This window comes from Lynx canadensis, chromosome A2 (assembly GCF_007474595.2).
Source record: "Lynx canadensis isolate LIC74 chromosome A2, mLynCan4.pri.v2, whole genome shotgun sequence".
NCBI classification, from domain to species: domain Eukaryota; kingdom Metazoa; phylum Chordata; class Mammalia; order Carnivora; family Felidae; genus Lynx; species Lynx canadensis.
In genome coordinates, this window is record NC_044304.2 from 11,263,606 (window position 1) to 11,290,502 (window position 26,897).

Consider the following 26,897-nt stretch of genomic DNA (forward strand, 5'->3'; position numbering starts at 1 on the left):
TGAGCTCCCACTGCAACTAGAAGACCAGGCACAAATCCAAGAGAACTACCCCACACCTCCCTGAAGCCGTCCCAGCCAGGTAGCTGGGGTACAAGGGTGCAGTCCTAAGAGGGACAGGAGCTGTGTACCCACCCTACCCAGAAAGACCTGTGGATGGCACGTGGAAAGAGGCTGTCATCAGCGACATGACGGGGTGGAAAGCTGGACAAAGAGTCCTAGGACATTCCCCGTGAGCCAGGCAGACATGATCCCAGCACTGGTGACCGACAGGCCACACAGCTCTGCCCAAAGCCCATCTGGGATGGCTGCGGAAAAGGGGGAACCAGGCACTCACCTCTGGCCTGCCCAGCCGAGGTCTACAGATGCCTTAGGAGCAAGTGGGAAAGTGGCATTTGCATCCCCTGCCCTGTGCCAATACTGAACCCTGAAGCAGATTCGAACTTTATCCAGAACTGAAGCTCAATGAAAGACCATAATCCAAGTAATAGCTGGGTTCAGAGGATGTGGTGGGACTGGCCAACAGCGTGCTTCTGGGCGGTGGGGAGGAACACATGGTGGCCTGGGACCGAGCTAGGAAAGCCCAACCCCTGCCCCCCCAACTCCATCTGTGGGTGCACCGCCTCCCTGAACTGCTGCTTGGCCCCAAGGACCAGCCCCATGCCTTAAGCAGTCCACAGCATCCTTATCTATGGAGAGCGGCCAGAGAAGGGATCTATGCACCAACCCCCCCCAACCCCCCCACCAAGCTCCAATTTAGTGCCTCTGTTTGGTTTCTTTTGGTGATTCATGTCTCAGGGCCCTGTCGGCAGAAACGACCCTTAGTACAAGTGACAAAAATAGGCCCTTTCAGGAATTTCGGCTCCAGTCCAAATGGAAACACAAGAACAAGGAGGGCAAAAACAAACCCCAAAAGACCAAAAGAAATACCTTCAATAACCCCCACCCTGTCCTATCTTCCCAAGGCAGAACCACTAACTGGCCACAGAAATTGGGGCTGCCTAGCTCCAGGGACCCAGCTTGAGCAGCTGCCCTGGAAGCAAGTGCAGTTTCCTGTGCGGGATGGGGTGGTGGGTGGCTGCATTCAATGATGCAGGGGCGCAAGCTCCCTCCCATTTTCGGGCCGAGTGTCTGAGCCCTAGGGCACAAACCCACACGGTGGCTCTCTTGAGAGAAGCATCCAGCTGACCCACAATAGAGCTCTCCGGTGCACACAGATGGCAAAGGAAAAGCCAGAGCCTCGAAGACAAATGGGAGCCTCCCAAAACTCAAGGTGGGGAGGGTGCCTGGAAAGAGGGATGGGCCGGAAGCAGCAGGGCAAGCCACTGGGCCGGACTGCTGGAGCCTGAGAGCCTGCAGGCCGTCGGCTCAGAGACTGTAAATCTCACCCTCCTTCCCGCCAGGACAGCTGTTCCCAGGACTCTCAGATTACTTGTTGCACAATCTTTCCATCTCTTTAAAGGGGGGGGGGGGGCACAAAAAGGGAAAAAGTATTCTCAGCAGTAGAGAGCTGTTGGAGATTCCGTCACAGCTGCCCCACGTCAGATGGTAGGAGGCGTGTGCAAGGCACTCAGGAGCCCAGGAGGATTTCCCACCTAAGGCAAACACACCCCAAAGAGCTTGGGGATCAGGGACAAAGGCCACGGTCACAGATTCACAGTGAGGACTTGCCGGTTGGGTACTACGATCTACGTCGGGGCCAAAGCAGTTTGCCCTTGGCCAAACTGCGCCGTTTTAACAATCGGGTCCCCTGCCAATTCCAAGCTTTGGGGTTTTCTTTTGGTCACTCATATACTTAGGAGAAAAGGTTGTGACACCCCTAGCAGGAGCAGCGTGCTAGAAACTGCAGGAGGTGCAAAACCCCAGAGCAAAGGCAAACCTGCGGCATGGCTGGCACAGAAGAAGGTGAGAAGTCAGGGGCCACCAGGAATGCTAATTGGGCCCAAGAATACGGTCATTCATCCTGCAGAGGGCAGTTGGCGCTGGCTTCCTGCCAGCCCTTCCTGGGCGGGTATGGGGGTGTGGCGCCCCCTGCTGGTTGACAGATAAAAAAGCAAGGGGGGGGGGGGGAGGTGCTGGTTAGAAGAAAAGGACAAAGGATGGAGACAGAAGGGCAGCAAACTGCCCACAGCAGTCTCTGCATACAGCGGAGCTCAGGAAATATGGAACATAGCTTAATGACTTAATGACTCTCATTTGGGCCCACTGGAGACAGAATCTGGAGTCTTGGAGAAGCCCTTAGCCCACCTCAAGGCAAGCCTCCCACCTACCTGGGAAGCCTGGTACCCTTTCCTGTCAAAGCGGAGAGATAGAGTGAGAAGGCCCAGAAGCCCTCCTGTCCTCAGCTTCCCCAGAAAAAGGCAGGCTGAGCTGACAAGAGGACCCGGGTGTGCACACGCCTCGGGAGAGGGGTCACAAAGCTACTCTAAGTGTAAGGGGCTTCAAACTTCCTTGGCCCGATCAGATCACATTATCTTCATAAACTGACTACGTGGGGCTTACTATTAGTTTTAAGTCAGAATAACATGCCAGAGACGAAACAGGTCTGTGAAAGAAAACACCCAGAAATACACTTCCCACTGAGGATGCACATACCACAGCCTGCCTGGAGAGGCTGCTCAGCTGATGGCACTAGACCTGCCCAGGGGCCAGCCTGCCCCCCCCAGACTCGCACGGCCACCCCCACCAGCTCCAGCTCACAGAACAAGCTGGTTGCCAGGCTTCCTTTCTAGCCTCTCCTCCGGGCCAGTGTGAGGGAGCATCTGCCCCTCTCCCCATGCTCCCCGCAAATAATCAGGAAAGCGCCCCTCTGCAGGAAAAGCTTCTCTCCTACCACCCTGCAGCTCTCAGCATCTCCACCTGCCCTTTCTCACTCCCACTTCCCACACTGAAGCTGCTGCTCAGGTGGGCAGTAGGGTCAGCCAGGACACCACCATGGGGCACACGTGCAGGCCCATGTGTGTGCACACTGCGTTAGGAGCAGCCAATGCAGCTGTGAGCACTCTGGGGCGAATGGCAGAGCCCCGAGCCTGGTGACAGCAGCGTCGAGAGCAGGCCGCTACACACGTGCTGCTGGAGCACATCACCTGAACAGCCGTGCTGCATGCGACCGTGACACAGGAAGAGACTGTAGGGCTGGGCGGGGTCACACTAACACTGATGCCACCACCTGGGCCCCAACACCCAAAGTCCTCACCAGGCCCCCCGAGCTCCCCAGTGTCCTAGCGAGAGGGTTACCGTTCTTATTATGACAGCCGTCTCTGGTCTCAGGTAGCCTGGACACGTGACTGGGCCAAACACAGGGAAGAACGCAACAAGAAGCTCAGTAAGACATCTAACCTGTTTCGGAGTCTTCACTGTCAGAAGAGCTGGACTCGCTGGTGCTCTCCGACTCCGAGGACGAGAAGCCCTTCATCTTAGAGGAGCCAGCAATCACATCAACTTTCTCGGCTGTAATAAAGCAACAGGGACACAGTCAGGCGGGGCCCCGACCTAGGGGGCTACTGCTGGCCACAGGAATAGCCCAACTGCCCGCAAGAAGGGCCAGTGGGCTGCTTCTACGAGGCCCTGACCAGTCCTACCGCGTGCCAGCCAAAAGCTTGGCTTAATACTAGAATTTCAAAGCCCCTCCAATCTCTCAATACCCTATGCTGGGTTCACCAGACAGTTAAGAGACAAGGCAGGAAGTAATTCCCTGACATGAGGGACCGCTGAGCTCAGGCTCCCTCAGCTACTTTTCAGACAGTGGGCACAGGGGACCCCAAGACATGACGGCAGGGACAAAGCAAGACGTGAAAGAGCCCCGGGAGTCTCCCAGCACCTCGGTGCGTAGACCGAGGGCACAGTGTCACTGTGCAGCACCCTAGGGAGGAGCCCGAGCGCCCCAGGAGTCAACGTGGACTGGGACAAAAGCTGCATACAACACTCTGATGTGGATATTAAGTCCTACTGGTCTCCAGACAAAAGCCGTGAGTTAAGATGAGACATTTTTAACAGGCAAGTGCTGCCTGCCAGACTGTTGTGGAGGGGCCCGTGTCGAAGCAGGGGAGCAAAGCAGGCAGTGCGGACCTAACATCTTTCCTCCTGGCCACTGCACCTGGCCCTCACCCTCTGTTCTAAAGAGGTGGCAGCAGGGCAGGGGTGGCTGGCTTTTGGGGAAGACCCAGTGGTAAGGGCAACAGAAGCTGCTGCTCAGAGCAAGGCTGAGGACACTGAGGTGCAGGCAGGCCTTAGATGGGTACCGGCCAGGAGGTGGAGAATGGCACCACCAGCCCAGGGTCAAGTGTGATGTCACAGCCCTCCAGAGGTTTCTGTGTCGAGGACACAGCTTTTGTAACTGGAAAAACAGCCTACAGAGGGAGAGGGCCATGTCTGGAAGGCAAAGTTAATGGAGGATGCCCACTCGCCCAGCCTCCTCCCTGTCGGCCAGGGCTGGCCAGGACTCAGAGCACACCCTGCCCCAGGGGCCCAAGGGCACCTTGAGGTTTCCTTTTCTTCCGCAAACAGGAGGTTACGTAGCGCTCCAGTTCTCGAAGGGTGGACGGCTTCAGAGTCTCAAAGTCGATCTCAATCTCATCGGGGTTGGAGTTCTTGAGAGAGGGCTCCCGCGACTGGATGATGTGCACCACGCGGCCCAGTTTCTCACCAGGGAGCTTGTTGATGTCTAGGCTGAGCTGCCGCTTCTCCTCATACGACATGGGCTTGCACTTGTCCTCCTCCTCCGACTCGTACGCAGGAGGGGGCTTGTTCTTCATGGGCGCAGGCTCCTTCTTGCTACGAAGGGATGATGCAGACACCATTGTCAACGTGAGGCACCCATTCCTCCATCGGGGGCTTGGGGGAGGGCTTCCACACCCCCACCCAGATGGCCTTCACAGGAAACAGGGGAGGCTGGCAACGCCTTCCTGGGAGCACCCAATGGAGACAGGCCGCAAGCCATGCCCTGTCCTCACCTTCTGCTCCATGCTGCCTATCTTCCTTCCCTTCCCAAACACACTGGGTGCCAAGACCCACCCCAGGAGAAAGGGTGGCGAGGCAGCCTCCCTACCCACCGTGGCCAGCAGGGGTCCCCACCCAGGGCAGCTCAGGGAGGCAGACCTCGCATTGCTGTTGCTGCTGTTATTTTTCTTGGTCTTTTTAGGAGGAAGTTCCTTGGCTTTGCTCTTCTTATTCTCCTCCACTTCTTCTTTCTTTTTGTGCTTTTCTTTTTTCTTTTCTTTTTTGTCTTTCTCCTTTTTCTTTGGTTTGTTCTGCTGGGGCTGGGAGAGGGCTGCAAGCTGCTCGTGCACGGCTTTGAGCTGTGGAGCAGACAGGCAAGGTACACGCGCCCATCATCCTGGTCTCTGGGTGGACCCCCGGGCACCAGGGTGCAGAGGAGGAGGGAAGCACAGGGAAGGGGGCTGGCCCTCAGCCTTGTGACCTGCCGCCTCACCAGATTTTTGAAGTGCCCACACCCACCCAGGCCGTGGACTCCGAGGATGGCCAGTGTCCTCTTGGCTAGAGAAGCTGCCCAAGCTGGCAGATACCAAGCTCCACAGCCATCCAGGAGGAGGGTCCCTGGGAGGCTGGGTACTAAGGCCCTGATGGCTGGCTTGTAGGGCCTCAGGAGAGATGGACATCCTGGCTGAGGCTCCTCCTTTCAGATGCTGGAAGGATCTAGAAGCCTCGCCTCTGCCCGCAAAACAGCCATGTCTTCCCACCTCCACACCCACAGTGTACATATATGCAGTTGACTCTTGAACAATGTGGGTCTGAACTGTGCAAGTCCACTTATATGTGGATTTTTTTTCCCGATCGATACGGTACTATGAATATATTTTCCAGTTCTTATGATTTTCTTGATGTTTCCTTACTTTGCCGTAAGAATACACTACATAATATGTGTCACCCATAAAATAGGAATTAATCGACTCTTTACGTTACAGGTAGCTTCTGGTCAACAGTAGGCTGTTAATAGGTGTTCTGGGGAGCCAGAAGTTACACACTGATTTCCCACTGCACGGGAGGCCAGCACCCTTAAACCCCTCATCCCGCTGGAACTCCGAGCTGGGACTCGCCAGGTCATGGAGAACCCTGGGGAGACTGCCCGGCCCATGCATTCTGGGTGACTGGGAATGGGGCTGCCCACATCCTCACCTGCTCCTGGAGCTCGGCCAGCCGCTGGGCTCGTTCCTCTTCAGAGTCATCGGTGGAGCTGTCACTGTCGGAGGAGCTATCGCTGCTGCTGTCGCTGGACGAGGGCGGGGCTGCCACTTTGGTTGGGGGTGGCACCGCTGGGGAGGACACGGCCACCACAGGCTCCTCAGGCTCGTCTGGCATCTTGGCAAAGCGCATCTCGAACACATCCTGGTTGGGGGGGGGGGGGCGGGGGGAGCCATGCCTGTGAGGGCTGCTGGGGGCCCAGGCATGGGTGGTGGGGGGCTGCCTGGGATGTGGCTCAGCATCACCAAGCCTCCTTGGCTGCCGGGCTTGACTCAACAGGAAGTAAGCAGGAGGGCCAAAGGGGGCTAGGCTGATGGTGACCCCCCCACACCCCACCACTAAGACAAGGGGCTGGGTGAGGACCCTCGTCAGCTCTTCCAACACTTCTCACAAATTTCACTTTGAAATGTCCTTCTGACATGGCTTCGCACCCATTCTCCAGGAGACACAGGCCAGGTAAGTACATGTGACCCATGTCACAGGAGGCAGCTGGCCCACTGAGGACGTCTGTGTGGAGATCCTAGATAGATGGCAGGCCGAGGGCAAGACCCGCAAACAGTGCCTTGAGGTTCTCATTAGGTCAGTGCTTGCTCAGCACATCCTGAGGGCGCCTCCTGCATGCCAGGGCCGGGCACTAAGATACAATGATGAACAGAACAGGAACCTCTGCCTGCCTCCGGTTCACACTCCCTCAGGGAGCAGGTGGGGTCTTCAGTTTGAGAGAGCATTCCAGGCAGAGGAAACAAACAGCACATGCAAAGGCCTGGCCCTGGAGTAAGCGTGTCTCGTGCACAGACCAAGGCCGGCAAGGCAGGTGCTGCAGCAGGCACGTGTCCGCCCCCACCCCCTCCTCAGACCACCTCTGGGGCACCTGGGTAGAGCCATGCCACTGGCTGAGGGGTCTCCAGGGCATGGCCAGCAAGGTGGGAAAGGTATAACAGAAGTGGATGTGGGGGCGCTGGAGACAGGCTACAGGAGGGAGTAAATCTTGTGAGGTGCCAGAGACCCAACCACATGCCCAGGGCTGTTAAGCACAGGATCCCACCAGCCCAGGATTCCGAGACCTTCCAACTGTAAGTCTCAGGAATCCGATGGAACTCCACATGGGGTCACAGAGCTTGGGGGCAGCAGCTTTGTCTGGGCACCTAGGCCCAACAGCCCTGCCTCACCAGCCAGCCGGCAGGTCCCTTCCTACTCCAAGGGCTCCATGATCGTAAGCCCAGTGATGACTCAGGACAAAGAACAGCAGTGAAAAGAACAAAGTTAGCTTCCCAGAAGGACTGCAGGACCTGCTTTAAAAGCCTAGAAAATGTCAACGTAGCATCTCACGCAAGAGAATGGGCCTTCCCAAGTGTGAACTGATGCTTCGGAGCAGCATGAGCCATGAGGCCTGGGAGGGCCGTGGGGTCAAGCTCCAAGGCTGCTGTGTCAAACAAACTAGGGTACACCTGACACAGCTGGCCCTAGAAGCCTCTCCTGATATCTCTGGAAGCACAGCTTCAGGTTTTCTGTCCCCAAGGCAGCTGGGAAAGGGGACGACCCCTGGGCAGCAGGGCAGGTGTCCTCCCCAACTGCAGTGTTGTCCCCTCCCCTCCAGACCACCCAGTTCAGGCTCCTCCAAGGCAGTTCCTGCTCCCAGCAAAGTGACAACCTGGATTCTGCTGTATAAGTGGTTTTGCTACTGTAAATTATAGCCATTTATACAGAAATTTCTAATTTCTAATTTATACAGAAATACATTTTGGAGCAGGTCGGGTGGCAGTGGAGAAGACACCCAGGAGGCATGAGCAAGAGACTGTCACCACCCTGGCTAAAGGAGACAGGGGCTCACACCAGGGCAGAGGCCCCCAGTGTGGCAGCAAGCAAGACCCTTATTGCCCACAGTGCCCCGGGTCCCCAACAGACCCTCAGGAGCGTCCAGAAAAAGCCAGGCCTGCTGCCAAGGAGGAGGGGGCAGGTTAGAGAAGTGTGCCTGAGGTGTCAGGACCCCACAGAGGGAGGAGGGTGGCAGCCATGGCCGAGTACCTGGTGCTGCCGGGAGGTGAGCTTTACCAGGTGGGAGCTTCCTCATGCTACTTATGTGTGTGCCCAGCATCTCCTGCCAGCTACCAGACAGCTCTACCCTTGCCACTAGGACATCCCTGCTCCTCCCCAACAGGCTGTGGCTGTGGTGGAAATGGAAGCCAGGACTCGCCCTGAGGCCTCTCCTAGGGTACCCCCTGGCCCTGCTCTCCCAAGGCTCCAAGACCAAAGAGCAAAGAGCACAAGCCAGGAGGCCAGGCGGGCTGGCTGGCTGGGCAGTCACCGCGGGGCCTACAATCTGGGGCTGCTGGCTTCCCTGTCGCGAGCAGCTACAAGACCTGTCATCCTCCCATCTGCCCCGGTTCCAGTAGGGGGCACCCTGCGAAATGCACTTGGGCTTGAGTGCCAGCGAACCTAGAGCTACCGCAGAAAAACCTTCCCGCGTGGCTGAGACAGACATGCACCCGTATGGTAAAGAGAAACGATGTGCTCCCTGCCCTCAAGGAGTGAACAGTTTATAAAGTACTATTAAGTGTTAAGGTGGAAACAGCAAAGAACTGGTGAAGAGTCCCTGGGAAATCTGAAACCTAAGGATGAGGGCAGGGTGTGTGTGTGGGGGGAGGGGGACATGATACCAAAAGCTGCAGAGACCTAGCAAGGATGTCTCAAAGGAGAGAAAGTTGTGACTCACGAATCCAGGTGCTCATCCTGCTGGCCAGGTGGAAAATGGGGGAGAGGGTGTGGGGCCAGGCTAGAGGACGCCAAAACCGAAAGAGACGCACCTAGGTCAAAGGTCTTGTGAGGGAGGACACTGAGGCGATGAGCAGAGAATACCAACAACCAGCACTCTCTAGGGGAGCAGGGGCTCGGGGCTTCCACACTAGGGCTGGCAGTGTCTAGAGGTGGACCCAGCTCCTCTGGCCCAGCATGCCATAACCTCCACCCACACTGCAATTCTCAGCATCAATCAGCAAAGCACACTGGTTTCAGAGCAGGCGTCTCCTCTTGCTAGAATGTTCACTGGGTCACCTACTCTGGGCTGCGTCAGATTCGAGGGGGAAGCACACCCTCCACCCCTCTAGTGAAACAGCTGCCTGAGTGCCAAACGGTCAAGCACGGCCAAGCCCGGATACAGCTGTGGGGCTTGGCCATATCTGGGCACAGCGAGGCTCAGAGGAGGGGGGTTGTGGTGGGGAGCAGAATGCAGGCAGTGGCAGGCCACTAAGTGCCGGGTGCTAGAGATGCAGCTGTGAGAGCACACACTCAGAAACACACATTTACATACACCCGAAAAGCTTCCTGCCTCTGGGATCTAATGCAGGATATCCCAATGCAATTTTCATTTTTCTTTGCTATAAAAATAACTGCACATCACCTTGAATTTGCGCTTTTTCTTGCACTAAAACTCTGGTAATCTACAAGGACGCCAAACTCCCTAAATGACTCCTCGATTCACAACAGAGCAGGCAGTCTAAATGGCAGTACCGCCAGCAGCTCTGGGCCTACCAGATGGGCTCACGGGCCTCAGCCCAAGCCACCTGTGGACTGAGGAAACCCTGAGCCCAGACACTCCTGGCTGTCTTTGTGACCATGGCTGCCAGGTGGTAGGATGTGTGTTTTCTAAAGGCCTAGAATTTAGAGACTGGAAGAGGAAAACAAAGTGGATTCTTTTCCATGTGATTTTCCAGGTAAATCCCAGTTCTTGGGAACAGTCTAATTAAGAGGAGGCAAGTCTAATACCTGTTCAAGAGGCAAACAAAGGTTGGGGATTTGCTGCTTCTCCTTCCCTCTGGACAATCTAGTCATCCAACCATGCTGATCCAGGAAAGCTTACGAGGAAGAGGAAAAAGACTGAAATGCCACAGAGCAACCAACTTCCAGACAAGAAGCCCTTCACATCGACTCTGCATCTGAAGCAGATACCTCTCCACCTGCCTCGTGGCAATGGAGAAGGAACATCACTTCCTGTAACACAGCAACCCACCCTGAAGTGGGCCAAGCGGGCTAGGGCAGAGGCCGCCCCGTGCTAAATGGCCCACCCTAGGCACTGCCCCTGCCTGAAATGGACCCTCCTTCAGGTCAAGGACCTCATCTAGTCCAGCCTGGTATCTGGAACAAAAATGTTCAGAAAGAGGCTGCTGTGAGGAAAATAGCCCAGTGGTCTCACTATGGCTAAACCCCATGTTTGGGTCCTGTTCATGCCACTGCCAGAAGGATAAAAATGAAAAACATAAAACCAGGGGAACCTGGGTGGCTCAGTCAGTTAAGTGTCCAACTTCAGTTCAGGTCATGACCTCACAGTTTGTGGGCTCGAGACCCGCATTGGGCTCTCTGCTGTCAGCACAGAGCCTGCTTCAGATCCTGACCCCCCCCCCCTGCCCTTCTGCCACTCATGCTCTTTCTCTCAGAATTAAATAAACTTAAAAAAAAAAGACAAAGCCAAGACATAAAACAGGCACAGAAATTAGGGAAAGCTAGAATATACTGGAGGGAAAGCTAGAATATACTGGAGAATTCTTTCTCTTTCTGATTTATGTATGTATGTATGTATGTATGTATGTATGTATGTATATTTATTTAAAGAGAAAGTGCATGCGCAGGGGAGGGGCAAGGAGAGAGGGAGAAAGAGAGAAAATCCCAAGCAGGCTCTGTGCTGTCGGTGCAGAGCCCGACGTGGGGCTCCAACTCATATAAATTGTGCGATCATGACCTGAGCTGACATCAAGAGTTAGAATCTTAACTGACTAAGCTACCCAGGCTCAGCCACCCTCCTTCTATTCTTTTTAAAGTAAAGTAGGTCAGAATAGCAATCTTGGTGCTGGCACAGAACTTGTTTTGGTTTAGCTGTTTGCATGAGGGCAAATAAAAGGTAGGAGTATCAATCTGGGAAAAAGCTATCTCCCTTCCCCAATCCTCACAGGACAGTGGAAAAAGGAAGTCTAAGACAAAGATCTGAGGGCAACACTGCCACCTGGTGGCCATGTATGAGAATTGCCATAAAATTATAAAGCCTGAACTCTTTTTAAGGATGGGAAATGCAGAAGTAAACAACGGAAAAGCAGCTTTGTGAAGAAAGCAGAAAGCACCCCCACCCCAAATCTCAGGGAAAATAAAACCAAATAACAAGCAACAGAAACTAAAATAACGTTCAAGGCTGAGTGTGCATTTCAATAATAGCAGCCAGGTTCACACTAGTAATAAGTTTTTATTCTATCCCAAGAGTTCCAGGACACATCCTTTGAACCAAAAGCAGTCCCTGACCCAGACAGAGGCCAAGGGAAGGAACGGGAGAGATGGAGCCTTGGCTCCAGTGTGAGGAGGTAAGAGCCACTATGATGGTAAGTCTGGGACAACGTGTGGAGCTAATGGAACCAGGAGACGGGCAAGCGATGGGTCTCAGGCAGCCTCTGAGCTGAACGGACCCACAGGTTGCCAAAGGCATTTGCGAGTCTGCACTTGTGCCCTGTAAGCACTCCACAGACAGGTGGGAAAGACAGGTGTGAGGAAGCCTCCCACCTCGCCACCAGGTGGGAGTGGGGCATGAGATGTGCAAACCGCTCCTGGGCTTGACCAGAGTGCCTGCCCGTTGTAACAGCAGGTGATCCACCCCAGGGCCTGCTCTGACACTGAGAGCAGAAGCAACCCAGGGCTTTGGGGATAAGGGATTAGATATTTTTATGTGTGTAGGCTTAAGAATTTTTTAAAAAGCAGATTATAAAAGTACTAAATATAGACTTTATTCTCCAGAATTTTTTTTGAAGTTTTGTTTTTTTTTAAGTAATCTCTACACCCAATGTGGGGCTCCAACTCACAACCCTGAGATCAAGAGTTACATGCTCTACTGACTGAGCCAGCCACGTGCCCCAGTTCTCCATAATTTTTAACCCCTGATCTTTCCACCCAAAGATAACCACTGCTGAAATCTGGCTACGTTTTTCCTTTTTTAAATAAAGCAAAGTGAAGTCAGTTCACACATTATGCTGTAACCTGCCCCCCTTCCTTCCACTCACATGTGCACTTTACAGGGTGCACACCCAGACCAACTTGAAGGGGCCACAAACCTCAATGGCACCCATTAGGAAGTTGTGGCCTCACGGAACACCTAGAAGGCAAAAGATTTCAAGGCTCTGGTGAAGAAACGTCCACAGCTGAGCAGTTACTTCAGGTCAAAACTGTGTCCAAGTGTCTACCTAACAAGAGTGTCTGCCACCAACCGGAGACAGGTCTGTTTTGGAGAACACATTGGGCCACATACAGCACATACACTCTTCTGGCCAAGGGCAACCGAATGCAGGTATGGGGCAGGAGGTTTTCAGTGGGATACACTAAAACAAAACCCCAAATGCCCAAGACCAAAACCAACTGTCCTGCTTTATAATAAAATAACCTCAATTTTATATTGATGCACACGCTATCCTGACTCAAGTTCATCTTCAAAGCAACATGGCATTATACCAAAGCAAATGACAGAAATAAAATCTATGAAGGGCCATACAGGCCTGGCCCACCCAGGACCCCAGCCTGCTCTACTGCAGGATGTTGTACCTGGAGCTTCCCCAGGGCCTCACCTGGAGCTTGCGGGCCATGGCCACCACCTCGTGGTCAGGAGGGTTGTATTTATAGCAGTTGGAAAACATCAATCGTACATCAGCACCAAATTCCTGAGCGTCGCGGTACTCGCGGGCCTCCAGTTTAGACTGCAAAGACAAGACAGGGCCTCCTTAGTTATGCCCAAACCTGCTCCAATGGGGACGTGACAGCCAGGAGGGCTGCCTGTAGGAGCAGGTCGGTTTTGCAGCGGAGCAGAGAAGAGATCATCACCTTAGTTCTCTGTCAGGTGGACAAAAAGACACTCAAAAGCAAGTCTCAGGGCTGGGAAATGCCCTGCTAGCACGCCAAACCCACCCATCCTGGTCACTGTGACTAAGGACCAAGTGGACACAGAATAAATGGAGACAGAGCTTCAGCCAGACTGTAAGAGAAGGGCTGGGACCAGTTCTGACCTGACATACACCTGTCTTGGTGATATGGGATAAGACACGGGTCAAAAGGAACATAAGTACTGTCCCCTCTTCTGTCTGTCCCATGTTGGGGGCAGGCTTACTCTACTCCCAGACAGAGAGAAATGCAAAATGGCTTAAAATAAATAAACATAACCAAAAAGGCCTCAAAATACGACAATGAAGATGCCAGCACTTGTGTGTCTCCTCCTGAGAGGAGACATCAAGACCCACTCTATGACACCGGGCCTGGCAAAGTCATCAACTCTCAACCCCTCCTGGAACATTAACTGTGTGCAAAGTGCCCATGGGCACCAGGGCCCAAGGCCACAGAGGGCTTGTCCCCAGACCAGAGGGCACAGCATTGCTGCTGTCTGGGAAGAAAATTCCCAAGCACGTGGTCCTGGAGGCCGTCCCCTACAATTCCCAGCAGGGGGCGCTGGGCTGCTTTGAGCTGGTGAGAAGAGACAGCTGCTAGAGCACAGTTCAGAAGCACCCAGGGCCTGGACCCTCCTCTTGGACCAGCCTAGGAGGTTCTGACCGTCTCTGTCCCGGGGAGCCCTGCCCCCAGCTCTTGGGGGGGGGGGGGGGCGAGAGGGGGGCATCTGCTCACCTTGATTGTGCTCATGTCCATGGGGTGCTTGATGATGTCACAGTAGTCGTGCAGGCCCAATGCCTCTACGTCCACAGGCTTGTAGAACGGCCAGGCGTAGGCTGCGTGCTTCTTGGCAAACATCTCCTTGAGGATGCCACTGCAGCACTTGAGCTGCTCTGAGACCTTGCTGCTCTTATCCGACACCGGGTGCTGCTGAGAGTCGGGCACGTCCTTCTTGGGGGGCTTCACAGGCCGGCTGCTCTCCCGCCGGGGGCCCAGCTTGGCAGTCTTAGGCTCCGGGGGTAGTGATGGTGGTTCATGAATGGGGTCAATGGTGGTGGGGGTGGTGGTGTCCGCTTTCCTCTTAACTCCCTTCTTTGTCTGCCGAGAGCACAGGGGTGACAAGCACGGTCAAAGGTGACGGCCGGCACAGCTGTCCCTCCCTCCGCTCACTCCTGCAGCTGGGTCCTTTCTGGGGTTCCAACATTCACGGGGAATGGGGCTCAAAGGTAACTCCATGGGTGAAGGACCGAGGCAAGAAAAGACCTGTCCCATCACTCTCTCTGCAGCTGGGACAGGACCTGCCAGTGGCAGGAGAAAGCACACACGCAAGGGCACAATCTGCTCACTGGAGGCCACAGAAACCTCCTGAAGCAGCTTCCCACTTAATGCCAGGGAAGCCGCTCGGAGCCAAGCCTGGACACATTGGCCCCCCCAGGGCAGGCACGTCTCAGAGACTATAAGGGTGCCATCTGCAAACATGCACAGTCTAAATTAGAACTAGGGAAGGGGCTGGGGGGTTGGCAAGCCCTGGGGGGTGGGCTCAACTATGGGACCTGTGGGCCAGCAGGGCAGCAGCTTCTAGGCCATGACTTAAACACTGCACAGTGCCCCCAAAACACCCACAAAGTGCCCCAGGAGCCAGGACAAGCTCTGCATGAAGCGCCGGCAGTGACAGTGACTTGTCTCCTGCAAGCCTCACTGCTATGGAAGGGAAGACAAAAAAGAGGGGGTGCTGAGGTGGTAGGAGCCCACCAGTGGCCAGGTTGGGCCACACGCACACACAGAGAACGCTCACCTTCACAGGCTGTGGGGTGGCCGCGATGATGGGTGGGTGGCTCTGCACAGGCTGGGGGTTTGGTGCAGGTGGGGGTGGTGGCTGAGGGGGCACCGGCGGGGCTGTCTGCAGTGGCTGGGGAGGCACCACTGTCATGACGGGGGTCTGAACGATGAGGTCTGGGGTGACCGCAGGGAAGGGGTGAGGTGTAGCCTGCACAGGCGGAGGGTTCTGCTGAGGGGTCTGGGTCTGCGGAGGAGTCGATGCTTGAGTTGTGTTTGGTACCGTAGAGACGCCAGGTTTTGCCGTCCCTACCAATCATAAAAGGGACAGGTGGTTAGATGCCGAACCTGACACACGCTGGCTGACCTCATGGAGACACTGTCACATGTGGTGAGCACACATCTGTGCGGGCAGAGCACATAACGTCACCGTAACTATTCGCCTAAGAGACAGAACAACCCGTACACCCCAGACCTTGGCCAAATTGGTCCACCTGCCCCAGGGATCTCTGAGAGCAGCGGCACACTGCATGCCACACCTCCTGAAGCGTCCTGGCTTCAAGTCCCAAATCAGGCACAAAGACGCTTTCATGGGCATGGAGGCCGGGGCCAAAGGAGCAGGAAACACACGCTGAGAGTTAGCACCAGGCCTGTAGAAGGGGAGCGGAAAAATGTTCCTTGGCACTTTCGGACAGAGCTGTCCTCATTCCCAGAAGCGCTGCCTTCTGAGTAAGCAATTCTGGCAGGGGGCCGGCATCAGCAGCCCTGGCCAAGGTTTCTGGAAACTGGCAAACTTCCACCTCCCTGAGCCACAGGAGGAGGCTGGACGGCTGCTGCCCTTCGTGACCGGCTCAGACTGCCTCCCTGCAGCTGCGCGGGTGAGCCCAGACACAACACCCTGCATCTGTCCCATGTGCAGACCAAACTCCTGGTCCCAGAGAGTAAGGGCAGGCCTCCCAGACGGTAAGGATACTGGCCACCCCGTGGCAGGACCCACGTCTACGGGATGACCCTCAGGACCACCTGTCCTTAGCTACCCCTCATCCCAGCAGGGGATTAGGCCAGCCCCCTTTGCTCCCGTGAAGCCACCACTTCTGAGCAGGGAGGGAAGTCAGTCGAAAGCCCTCTCTTTAGAGAAGCAAACACCCCACAGCATGGGCCACCTCAGCACAGAGCTAAGGATGGCAAGATGCAGAAGGCAGCTGTTAGAGCTTTTCCTAGACAGAAACATTTCACTGTTTCTCCTCTCTCCCCAGCAGCTGGCCTTTGGAATCCTGTGTCAGGCTGAGAGACAAGGGCAGGAAGCAGGGTGGCCGCTGAGATAGACAAGGAAGGGAGAGCTTCACTTTGACTTCAGAAGCATCAAAAAGCAGGCCTGGCTCTGACATAAGCATCTTAAGATAATTCAAACAACCAACTTCAAGGTTCAAGGATACGATTGTTAGTTAAAACCGCCACTGGTCAGGTGAATTCCTTTCCTCTAAAATGGAGTAAATAATTCAAATAACAAAAATGCTTTGAAAAAGTCACTTTTTAACCAAGGTCCATAAGAAAAAAAAAGAAAAAAAGAAAAAAAAGAAAAGAAAAGAAAAAAAAAAAAAAAGCAGGGTCCAATTATTTCTACTTTGTGGGAGGTCACACACTCATGCGACCCTCTGAAAGGGGCACTTTCACCACTAAGCCTGACCCTACTACCACTCCCAGTTAGTCCTTCACTGAACCTGGAGAAGGAGACAAGACTGGGGAGAAGGAAAGCCAATGTCCTTGTTATTTCAATGTGAGGCAAACGGTGCTGGGGCACTAGAGGTACCCTACCTGCTTCTTTCCTCCCACGTCCTCTTCCTTTTGCCTGGACTATCATGATCTCAGTTTCTTCAGTGGGCAGTTCATTGATTTTCTGCAAGAAGAGCTTCTCCAGAGCTTCTGCCATTAAGACTATGTCATCTCCAGGCTGGAAAAGGAGACACGGGGGTGAGGGTCAGAAAGCCCTCACCACCTCTCTAGATAGAGCAAGAGCTGCCCACCCTGTGCCACCCACCCCCTGCCCCAAAGCATGAAGTATCATAGTCAGGGTCCTTCCCGATCTGAATCCTAAAGGGCCACGACAGTTATGCCACCAGATATCACAGAGGTTCACGTGCCTGAATCAGCACCCGTCCACCTGCACCTCCCTCTCTAGTCTTTTAAGCTCTGGCCTGAGAAACCATCCTAGTGCCTTAAGTATCTAACAAGCCCTGCCAATCACTGACAGAATCCCTCCTCTGACACAATTCCACTCCACTACAAATACTTGAATTACACAGGATTTCTTGCCACAGATACATTAGCAGGGCTCTGACAATGCTCCCCAGTGTTCCCTCAAGGCAGCTCACTGGGGCTCGGGTCATGCCTATCTCGAACTACATTATGGGTCCCCACTCTGTTGCCTCATCTACGACATGCTGTTCCCACTCAGCTCTAAACTGAGAAGCTCATCTGTGGACATTTCACTGAAACCTAGTGATGAGAGCTGAGACTTTTAAAAAAACACAGTAAACTTCAAGAAACTCACCTACCCATCTCTTCTGGGCAATTTTACCCACTACACCAGCAGAGGTCAAAAGCTGAGTTCTGTATAGTGTCTCCCTCCAGAGCCGTTCTATATGAAAGGGTTGGTTTTAATCACATCTGTGGTCTGAACTGTAAACAAATGATCTGGCTTCATGGCACAGCCGAGCCGAAAGGTTTGGCTAACGGGGTTAAGAAGTGACCTTCAGGTCTACAAGTGAGATCAGGGGACATTCAATTCTACGGCCACAAGTTGTCAATGGTCATGTCCACATTTCAGATGCGGCGGCCCCCATCACACCCTCTCTCACATTGAGGTTTCTGTTTGAACACACCTTTGCACAACTACATGTTAGTAGGCTCCTTCCTGACAATTGACATCACCCAAATGGACTCTTTAATGAGTTGTCACTGTCCTTCTCACACCTTCTCTACTACACATGCCCAAGAACCAAAATCCCAAGGGCACAAGAAGCACATGCTTCAAGCTAACAAGGACGGCTTGGAAGTAAAGCAAGGCCAGCACCCTCCTCCCCAAAAAAGAAACACCCAGTCACAGGCAAAGCCATGGGTCCCATTATTTCTGCCTCCAAATGATCTCCTCCCATCAGACTCTAAATCCCACTGGCTACCAAGCACCCCTGCCCACAGGCTCCAGATATGTCCGCCTCCTTCTCCTCTCCTCCCCTCCCCTCAGGGCAGCTGGACACCTGCCACCACATCTCACCTTGTTGTAGATGTAACAATTTGTAAACATAGTGTTGAAGTCCTGGATACATTCCTGAGCATTCCAGTAATAGTTGTTTTCCAAGCGCTTCTTTATTGTTCCCATATCCATAGGCGTTTTAATGATCTTATAGTAATCCTGGAGAGCAAAAAGAGCAAAAGGCCAGTGTCACCTTCCCGGCCATGCAGCATTCATAGGTGGGCCTGTGGATCTCACTCCAGGAACACAGATGAGAGCCACGGCACAGACTGAAGCCCTTCCATGGTCTCAGCAAGCCATCTCAACGGGAATCCAAGACAAAGTGAGAATTAGGGAAGAATTCTTACATGTCGGGTGCAAATCTGGAGGGAAAATGTCCAAGTCTGTCACGTGCCCAGGTCTGGGAACAGGTTGTCTTTACTGAGATCTAGGCTTTTTTCCCTTTTTTTTGTGTGATGTTAAAATCCTTTAATTTCTAGTAAATAACAGGGAAAACATACAGCTCTTTGAAAAGCAGTCCTTATCTAGTAAAACAACCTATACAGCAGGTTGTACTTTCTCCCTACTATTTTGACATTTTACTGGTCCATAAAACGCAAAATCCTATGGAACCAGCATCGAGGCACACCTGTAACAACTGGAATCCCTGCTTCTGATCACACTGAAGAACCATGGAGCAGAAGCCTCCACCTTCACTCAAGTTCACCGCACTTCCATTTCGATTACTGGTCTTTCTAAAGGATGTGTCAGCAGTACCTGGATATAGCTGAATAACCAACCAGGTTAATGAGGAATCCAGACAACCCGTACAATCCTCAGTTAAAAAAAAAAAAAAAAATCCAGCAGACCCCACTCCTCAAAACTTCACACCTTACTCTACAAGTGCCAAACGGAAGGAGCCAGACGGCAGGTGTAGAAATCCTAAAGCCCTTCAAATCAGACTCTACTACTGTCCGCTTTCTCTAAATCTAAACCTATCCTAAAAACTGAATGTTTATATTTAAAAATAACCACAGGAGGTATCTGGGGACAGAACAGGCAGCACACCAGGCTTCCCTGTAGAAGGACCAGAGAGAGCCAGGCAGGGAGACCCGCATGCAGCTGGCCAGCTCCAAGGTAGACTGCAATCTCAGAGGCTCCCTTAATCAGGCCTGGGTGTGGTATCAGAACCAGTCCTGATGGCAGAGAGGCAGGCCTATCCCTCACCAAGTGCCACGGTCTTGCCTGGAAATGGTGGACAGTATTGGAAAGGTAAGCACAGGGTGTGAGGCTAGCTGTTCTGACACCCACGAGAAAGGAACAAAAGCAACCAGCTTACACATAATGAGTGGCAGAGATCATAGCCCTGAGCTGGCAAGGGCTACACACGCATGCCCGGGTACCCTGCCCAGGAGGCCACAAGGACAGACTGTACCAGACTTTCTATATTCTACTATGGCTCTGGCCACCTTTCCCAAGAGAACCAAGGCCCCAGTGGAAATATATTTTTTAGTCTATGGCCAATAATGGTGTCAGCTGCTTGAACTGGCCATGGCCTGTCAAGTAGAGGGAGAGAGACAGAGAGCGAGTGCATGAGCGTGCCGACAAGGGGGCAGTGGGTTTAGGGGCATGACAATCCAACTGTACATGTTTACTGAACAGAAGGGGCAGGCATTCTAGTGAAAAGTCCAGCAGAGATCAGAGGACAAAATGCAGATAAAGATTCCTGGAAGGTGTCAGAAAACAGAAAAAGAAAGAACCCTTTTTTTTGTGGCTGTAGTAACATTTTCTCGAGGAGGGGGAGAGGTCCCTGGAACCCCAGGCTTTAAGCAGAACGCTGCTTCTGACTGACTAGCCCTGCCCTACTCCTCTGGGTCAGTTCCTGGCGCTCCCACCTCCCTGAAGACACCAGATCAGTGCCACCTTGCACCGGCCTCTTCTTCCTATGTCAGAACTGCTGAGGGTGATGTCAACAGTCACAGAAACAGGGATTCACACTGTGACCTCCGGGGAGCCTGGTCTCCACTGCACAGTGAATGACCTTAAACTCCCAAACCACTGGGCCTTACAGACCCCCCTGCCCCATGTCTGTCCTGCTAGCTGGGGATGCTGCCTTCTCGGGATTTTGGGTACCCCAGCGCCCCCCCCCCCACCTTTTTTTCCTCGGTCTTCGCCCTCTCAGCCCTCTGAATTTTCCTGTAACAAACCAACCCCTCCTCCATTCTGGCCCTGCCGCGGTTTCCCTTCAATGCCAAATTTCTCGAAATGATGGCTTCACATCCTCACCTTCTCATTCACACCGTCGGGAATCTGGTTTCTACTTCTGCGTCACATCTTCCTAAGGTCACCAATGCCTTCCTAAAGGCCAACAGGAGGGTCAGGTCGGAATCCTCATCTCTTTGACCTCCCTGCAGCCTCTGATGTGGAAACCTGGGGGACTGCTCTCTGCTGGTGATTCTCCTGGCTCTCTTCTACAGGTTTCCCACCACCTCCCTTTGGTGCTATAAAAGTTGCAGTACCCCCTGGATTTCACCCCCCACCCCAGACCCACCTCCTCCCAGTCTTTTGCCTTTGCTCTGGGAAGGTCACCCTCACCTGTGGATCCCACACGGCCCAGCCCAGCCCACTAACCCAAACAGAGATTATGCTGTAGCAAGCTCTCTGAAGAACCTCCCCCCAGTGACAGGTCGTCTGCCCCTACTCCTTGTCACGGTCACCAGCAAGAGTAGCCTCTGAAGCCCAGATCTGGCAAGGATCCTCTTTTGCTTCCGCCCCTTTTCTTGAGCCAGTTCATGATCTAGACCCGCAGTGCCTCCTCCTGACTTGCTCTTCCTGAGTGCACATGACACACACTCAACAGAGAGAGGTAATTGGACGAATGTCACGGACACAGCTGCTTTCACAACAGGAGGGTCACACTAGCAGTGTATTCATCCTTTTTGAAACTGGATGCCTGGCAAAGGCTGAGGTTCCTACACTTGTGCAGTTCAAACCCCCAAAGACCCACGCCTGCGTCTATGGCAATAATCATGTAACTCCTCATCCAGGGGATGTGTGAGACTTAGCAAACAGCAGGGCTTAACTTAGAGACACTTAGTCCTCAATGCTAGAAGAAAAGAAAAAAATTATCTATCCCGTTTCTTCCCTGAGGTTCAGTTAGAGATACAAACTGAGGTTCCAGAACCATTTGCTAGGGATGTGGGCAAAAGGAAAACTCTCTAGGGAAAGAGCAGAAGAGGGGTACAGAAGAACCAAAGCAAGTGCACCGTGGCTGCAACTGAGCAGGTGGCGGGTGTGCGTGGAGGCAGCCGAGGGCAAAGCTGCACCGGTTACCTCCTCCCTCCAACCAGGCCCCTCCAAGTACTGGTTGCCTGGGAGATACTCCACTGCCTCTTCCCGCCCTGTGCTCTGGGTGATCGCGACGATGACGACCATGTCAGTACAGAAAAGGTACTGCAGCAAACCAGTCCCCCTTCCACAGCCTCCCAACCATGCCTGAGAAGTAGGGGGCCTGGACCACCAACTGCTCCTACTTCAGCTCCCCTAAGGGATCAGAAGGAAAGCTGCAAGCACTCCTTTTCACCCCCATTTCAACTTCTCTACGGTTTCTCCCGGAGCCGAAATCTAAGAACTGATGACTGTCCGTCAAGACTACCAAAACCATTCACTCAAGGGCCTCATGAGTGCTGGCAGTTCAGAGCGGGGCCCCAAAGGCAATTCTGTGTCCTCCTCCCGTCCCCCACCGTCCCCAGGAGCAACATGGGAAGGGACCTGGAGGACAGCAGCCCCGGGCCCTGCCCAAGTTACTCACAGGGAGGTTTAGCTTGACGGCGTCCACAGGCTGCTGGAAAGGCCACGCAAACTGGTGTTTCCATAGTGTCTTGAGCACCACTTTGAGCAGATATTGCAATTGATTCGTCTGCCTCTTGGGCTTGTTGGGGTTGGAGGTCTCCGGGGGCGGGGGGTTGGTGCTGGCTGTGTTGGCTTGCTGGGGTTGGGCCTGGGCCTGCGTTGTAGACATTTGGGTGGTTTCTAGTCCATCCCCCATCACTGGCAGATTTCTCAATCTCGTCCCAGGGCCGCTCTCCGCAGACATGCTACTGATCCCATCACATTCTTCACTGGGCACTCTACAAGGAGAAAAAAGCTATAATCAGAAACCAGGCAGCAGATGGGCACCACTCACAGTGCCACGAGTGTGTGGCTTCCAAGGGCCAAGCTCCTCTGGTGGAAACTGGTCAGGCTGACCAGAAAGACGCTTCCTGCACTGACTAAAATAAAAGGCCCCCTGTGTCTGCTCTCTTCGGCAGAGAGCAGACGACGCATCCTACAGAACGGAAGAGAGAGCAAGTACCAATGGCGAGCGTCAGGAGAGACGGGGCTCAGAGAGAAGAGCTGACCAGGAGCCTTCAAGGGCTGTGAGCACTACTGATTCCATGCAGAAAGAGGCAGAATAAGCCAACAAACCAGGTTCTCACATCATGTAATGGTTATTAAAAAAAAAAAAAAAAAAAAAGTTTTTACTCATTTAGTTGGGGTTGGGGGGACAGAAACCGCATCCCCAAGCAGGCTCTAGCAGTATAGGTGCACAGCCCAACATGGGGCTCGATCCCATGAACCATGAGATCATGACATGAACCAGAGTTGGACGCTTGACACACAGAGCCACCCAGGCAACCCCCATGTGAGAGTTTTTCAGGGACACTGCCTGTGTGGGAGGCAGGATGATTTGCAAGCCCCCAAATATGTCCTTTACATTAAAATTCTTTGTACTTGTGGCTCATGAAACATCGAGCCAAGTCAGTAATTCTGTTTGGCGATCAGGGCCAGAAGAATGGCCCACGGAGTCCACTGCCGAGTGCTCAGGGCAAATGCTCACACTCACTAAGAACACGTCCTTGGTGACTAAAATAATGCATGTTTGCTGATTAAAGAAATCCCACAAAGTAAGTGTTGATAACCTAAAAGTTATCACTTTATTAACCAGGTTTTCAAAGCTTATTCACAGAGATACAGGTTACCTCTCACAAACTGCATGCAGTTCAATGCCTGTATGAGCACCCCTTCCGAGGCACTCTCCTCACCTGAACGACCCCTGCTTCAGGCCACGCCAAGAATGCAAATCCCGCCAAGAGCATCCTCATGATGGCAACTTTGTGCACCTGTCCAGTTATTCTAACAAAACCACAGATATGGGGTACATGTTTTTACTGCCAAAATGCCCTCCAGAAACACAGTAATTCACCCCTTACTTGCAGTGCCGAGAGTTCCCACACTCTGTTAATGAGAAGAAACATCTGCTCGAATGTGTACTGACTATTTGGCATTCTTTCGGTGTACACTTTTCTACTGGCAAGAAAAAGGAAGTATCAGCTTTAAGCCCAGTGCCCAGAATAAGAAAGACTTTGTAATCTAGGAGCTGTCTGCAGCTAATGAATATCGCCAGTAATAACCCTAGGAGTTCAGTGCGGGTAAGAAAACCTCTCCGGCTGAGGGAGTCAGGCAAAGGCTTAGGAAAAAAGGGCAGATTTTACAATCACACGACTCTGGTAGGCAGAGGGGACCAAAAAAGACAGGGCACGTTCACTGGCTCTGTCATGGCTTTCTTTCTGGAACACACTTAGCACAAGCTAGGCACTCTGGCTGCTGAAGAATTACTTTATAATTCAATCCAAGTGTGATTTAAACCAAGAGCCCCACAAAGGTTTTGGTAGATGCAGTTCTGGCAAATTATCAAGTTTTAAAAGCACCAGGGGAAAGCTTGCTATGTAAAAGCAAGTCGCTCACAGGGGGCTGTGGAGAGCTGACCCTCCTGGTCTGAGGCGTCCACCTCCCCATCCTCGGCCCCCACGGCCAGCCCCACACATGGGTCCTATTTGCAGGGGAAGCCCATGAGCTGACAAAACGGACCTGGTCAAGGAGACGGCATTCCTTCCAGGGTGCTCTGGCTGACTGCAGGTCTAGGTGTCACCTGGCTAGTGAACACATGGGAGAGGCCGCTGCAGGGAGGGGACCCAAGTGGGAGGAGCCCAAAGCCAACACGTGCAAGAGGCTGAATCTTACAGATTCAGTCTGGGAACTGAATCCAGGCTTGCTTTAAGAGGTTAAGACTGGGACACCTGGGTGGCTCCGTCGGTTAAGCGTCCGACTTCGGCTTAGGTCATGATCTCGCAGTCCGTGAGTTTGAGCCCCATGTCGGGCTCTGTGCGGTCAGCTCAGAGCCTGGAGCCTGCTTCAGGTTGTGTCTCTCTCGCTCTCTGCCCCTCCCCCACTCATGCTCTCTCAAAATTGAATAAATGATAAAAAAAAAAAAAAAAACCTTCGGGGCGCCTGGGTGGCGCAGTCGGTTAAGCGTCCGACTTCAGCCAGGTCACGATCTCGCGGTCTGTGAGTTCGAGCCCCGCGTCAGGCTCTGGGCTGATGGCTCGGAGCCTGGAGCCTGTTTCTGATTCTGTGTCTCCCTCTCTCTGCCCCTCCCCCGTTCATGCTCTGTCTCTCTCTGTCCCAAAAATAAATAAATGTTAAAAAAAAAAAAAACAAAAAAAAAAAAAATAAACCCTTCAAATAAATAAATAAAATTGACCCAGACTTATTAAAAAAAAAAAAAAAAAAAAGGTTAAGACTGTTCTTTATCGTTTTTCACCGAACAGGTAAGAAATCTGCCAAGTGCCTTTCCCCTTTTCCCAGATGGGATGGCCACTTAAAAACAAACAAGAAACAAAGAACCAAACAAACCTCAAACCAAGTAATTCATTAGTCATTTAGTTCATTAGAGAGGACAACACTGTGGAGAGAAATACTAGTGCTACCATCCAAGACAACAGAGGGTGGATATGTTGCAGCAGTCCCAACTTAGGTCTAGATGTGGCCTTGCATCGAATGCTGAACTTAAGTATTTAATGAGGCCCAACTGTGTCCAAGACACCAGGTGAGTATTTATAATCTGTGCCCTTCTCAGGGTCCTCTGGAGATCTGAGAAGGGGGTAGAGGTGGGGGCAGCTCCTAGGGCAGACTCTAAGATGGGTGTGCTCTTCCAGAACAACAGGCTGGGAACACTTACAGGAATGGGAATAGGGGGGCTTTGAAGGTGTGAAGCGATTTCCGGGTACCCGCCCCCACCAAATGGTGCTAAAGATGGGGAAGGAGCACTCAGGGCTGAAACCAGACAGGCATCTGGCATCAGAGCTTGAGGGGGCCTGCAGGTGGGGAAGTGGGCAGCAGCCTGGAGAGCATCTCCCAAGACAAGAGCAGTGTTCCAGGAGTTCAGGACCATGCAGGGGCATTTCCCTACATCAACTTCATCTGAAGGTGGCAACAGTGAGAATATCCTGGACTACAATACTTTCCAAAGGCAGATGTGACTGGGTAGGCCTGTTCCAGGCTCTGGAGACACAAGACACATCCCATCTCCCATCAGGGTTACTTGTGGTACAAGTCTGTCCAGAACTAATGGCCACGTGGTCCTGGAAGGAAGTGCCTGGGGCACAAATCAAGGCAGGGCAGTAGGCATGGAGGCATTACTGGTGGGAGGTAAGCACATGAGGTATGCATGAGGAAAGCCCAGCTGGGAGGTAAGAAAGGAGCCCAATGACTTGAGTAAAATGCATCCCAATAAGAGCAGGAAGGAGGGGAAGCACCCAAAGGGTGGGGTAAGGTGTGGAACCATCAGCAGGAGATTGCTCAGAGGAGAGAACAGAGGGAAGGAAGAGAGATCAAGGGGCCAGGCTGAATCACACACCACTGAGTAGGACATGGGAAGGGAGGAAGGACCCCAGAAGCCGCATTCAGTCATGCGTGGAGCCTTCAAAAAGTGTGCCTTCATTCCTGAGGTGGGCAGCAAGGAAGACAGAAAAGGGTTTCTCCAACTGAGGTTTAATCAGTAAAGAGGGACCTCAACCTCAGAGAAGCAAGGTCTACAGCCACCTGCAGAGTGATATGCCAGGACTCAGGTGCGGCTGTAGGAGGGTTCAAAGGACACCTTTAGGTGGATGGCGTTTAATCACCTGGTATGCATCCTCTATTTTCATTTTACTCATTCCACTATTCACAAGGAAAGTCCCTGATTGGTGCCAGTGTGAAAGGCTGTGCAGAGAGGTGTCAGCAGAGAATATGACCATCTGCGTAGAATTTAACAATGCTGTTGTTCTGTTCTCATTGTATTTAATTTTACTGATATCCATGTGTGGGTTTTTTATTTAGTTTACTTTCAAAATAAAGGCACTACAAACACAACAGTAAACTGTTTAAAAAAAAACAAACAAAACCCAACACCATGTCTCTGGAGGGGAGCCAGCCAAGACCAACTGCGGGTTCCAGGTGGGAGAAGCCAGTGGGTCAGGAGAGTTTTCAGGAACTGTGGGAAGTGGGGCGGAGGGCAGAGAGCCAGGTACAGGACTGCAGAAGCTTTGGAGCACTCCCTGGAAAATCCTCCACAGGTAAGTGGATGTGGGTAATCGTTTATTGGGCAACTACAGAAACTGGGGTGGGGCCGGTGAGGCAGGAGGGGGAGACAGAGGGAAGAATGACATGGACAGTGTGCCAGCTGGCCAGGATCCTTCTGTATGGTGGCCATGGACCAGGCACACAGAGATACAGGACATGCTGAGTGTCTGGATACAAGTCTCAACAGAAGGGCAATATCACAGAGAAGGAAAGAGGTCAGTAGGATTCTTAAAAGTTCTTAAGAAGAACTCCTTGGAGTTAGCTGGGAGAAGGTTCCACGCAGCAGGACAGAATGCTGGTCCAAAGGAATAAAAGGAAACAAGTGTAAATGTGGCACCATCATGAAGGG

The 26,897-nt window shown here is 52.9% G+C and overlaps 1 protein-coding gene across 7 annotated transcripts in view; it reads right to left on the reverse strand.

The window, feature by feature from the left end:
• BRD4 (bromodomain containing 4) overlaps window positions 1-26,897 on the reverse strand; it is an 86,555-nt gene that overhangs the window by 12,903 nt on the left and 46,755 nt on the right. For 4 of the 7 annotated variants that reach the window (XM_030302937.1, XM_030302957.1, XM_030302947.1 and 1 more), the window contains exons 2-11: window positions 21,918-22,236; window positions 18,149-18,286; window positions 16,690-16,825; window positions 14,894-15,183; window positions 13,834-14,196; window positions 12,789-12,917; window positions 6,133-6,342; window positions 5,095-5,294; window positions 4,475-4,770; window positions 3,337-3,447 (exon numbers count right to left, since the gene is read on the reverse strand). In XM_030302937.1, coding sequence (XP_030158797.1) covers window positions 3,337-3,447; window positions 4,475-4,770; window positions 5,095-5,294; window positions 6,133-6,342; window positions 12,789-12,917; window positions 13,834-14,196; window positions 14,894-15,183; window positions 16,690-16,825; window positions 18,149-18,286; window positions 21,918-22,202 — 2,158 coding nt within the window. In that variant the 5' untranslated portion in view covers window positions 22,203-22,236. Of the gene's footprint in view, window positions 1-3,336; window positions 3,448-4,474; window positions 4,771-5,094; window positions 5,295-6,132; window positions 6,343-12,788; window positions 12,918-13,833; window positions 14,197-14,893; window positions 15,184-16,689; window positions 16,826-17,425; window positions 17,554-18,148; window positions 18,287-20,392; window positions 20,465-21,917; window positions 22,237-26,897 lie in introns of those variants that run through there. The other 3 variants (XM_030302968.1, XM_030302985.1, XM_030302976.1) reach the window with 3 other exon arrangements.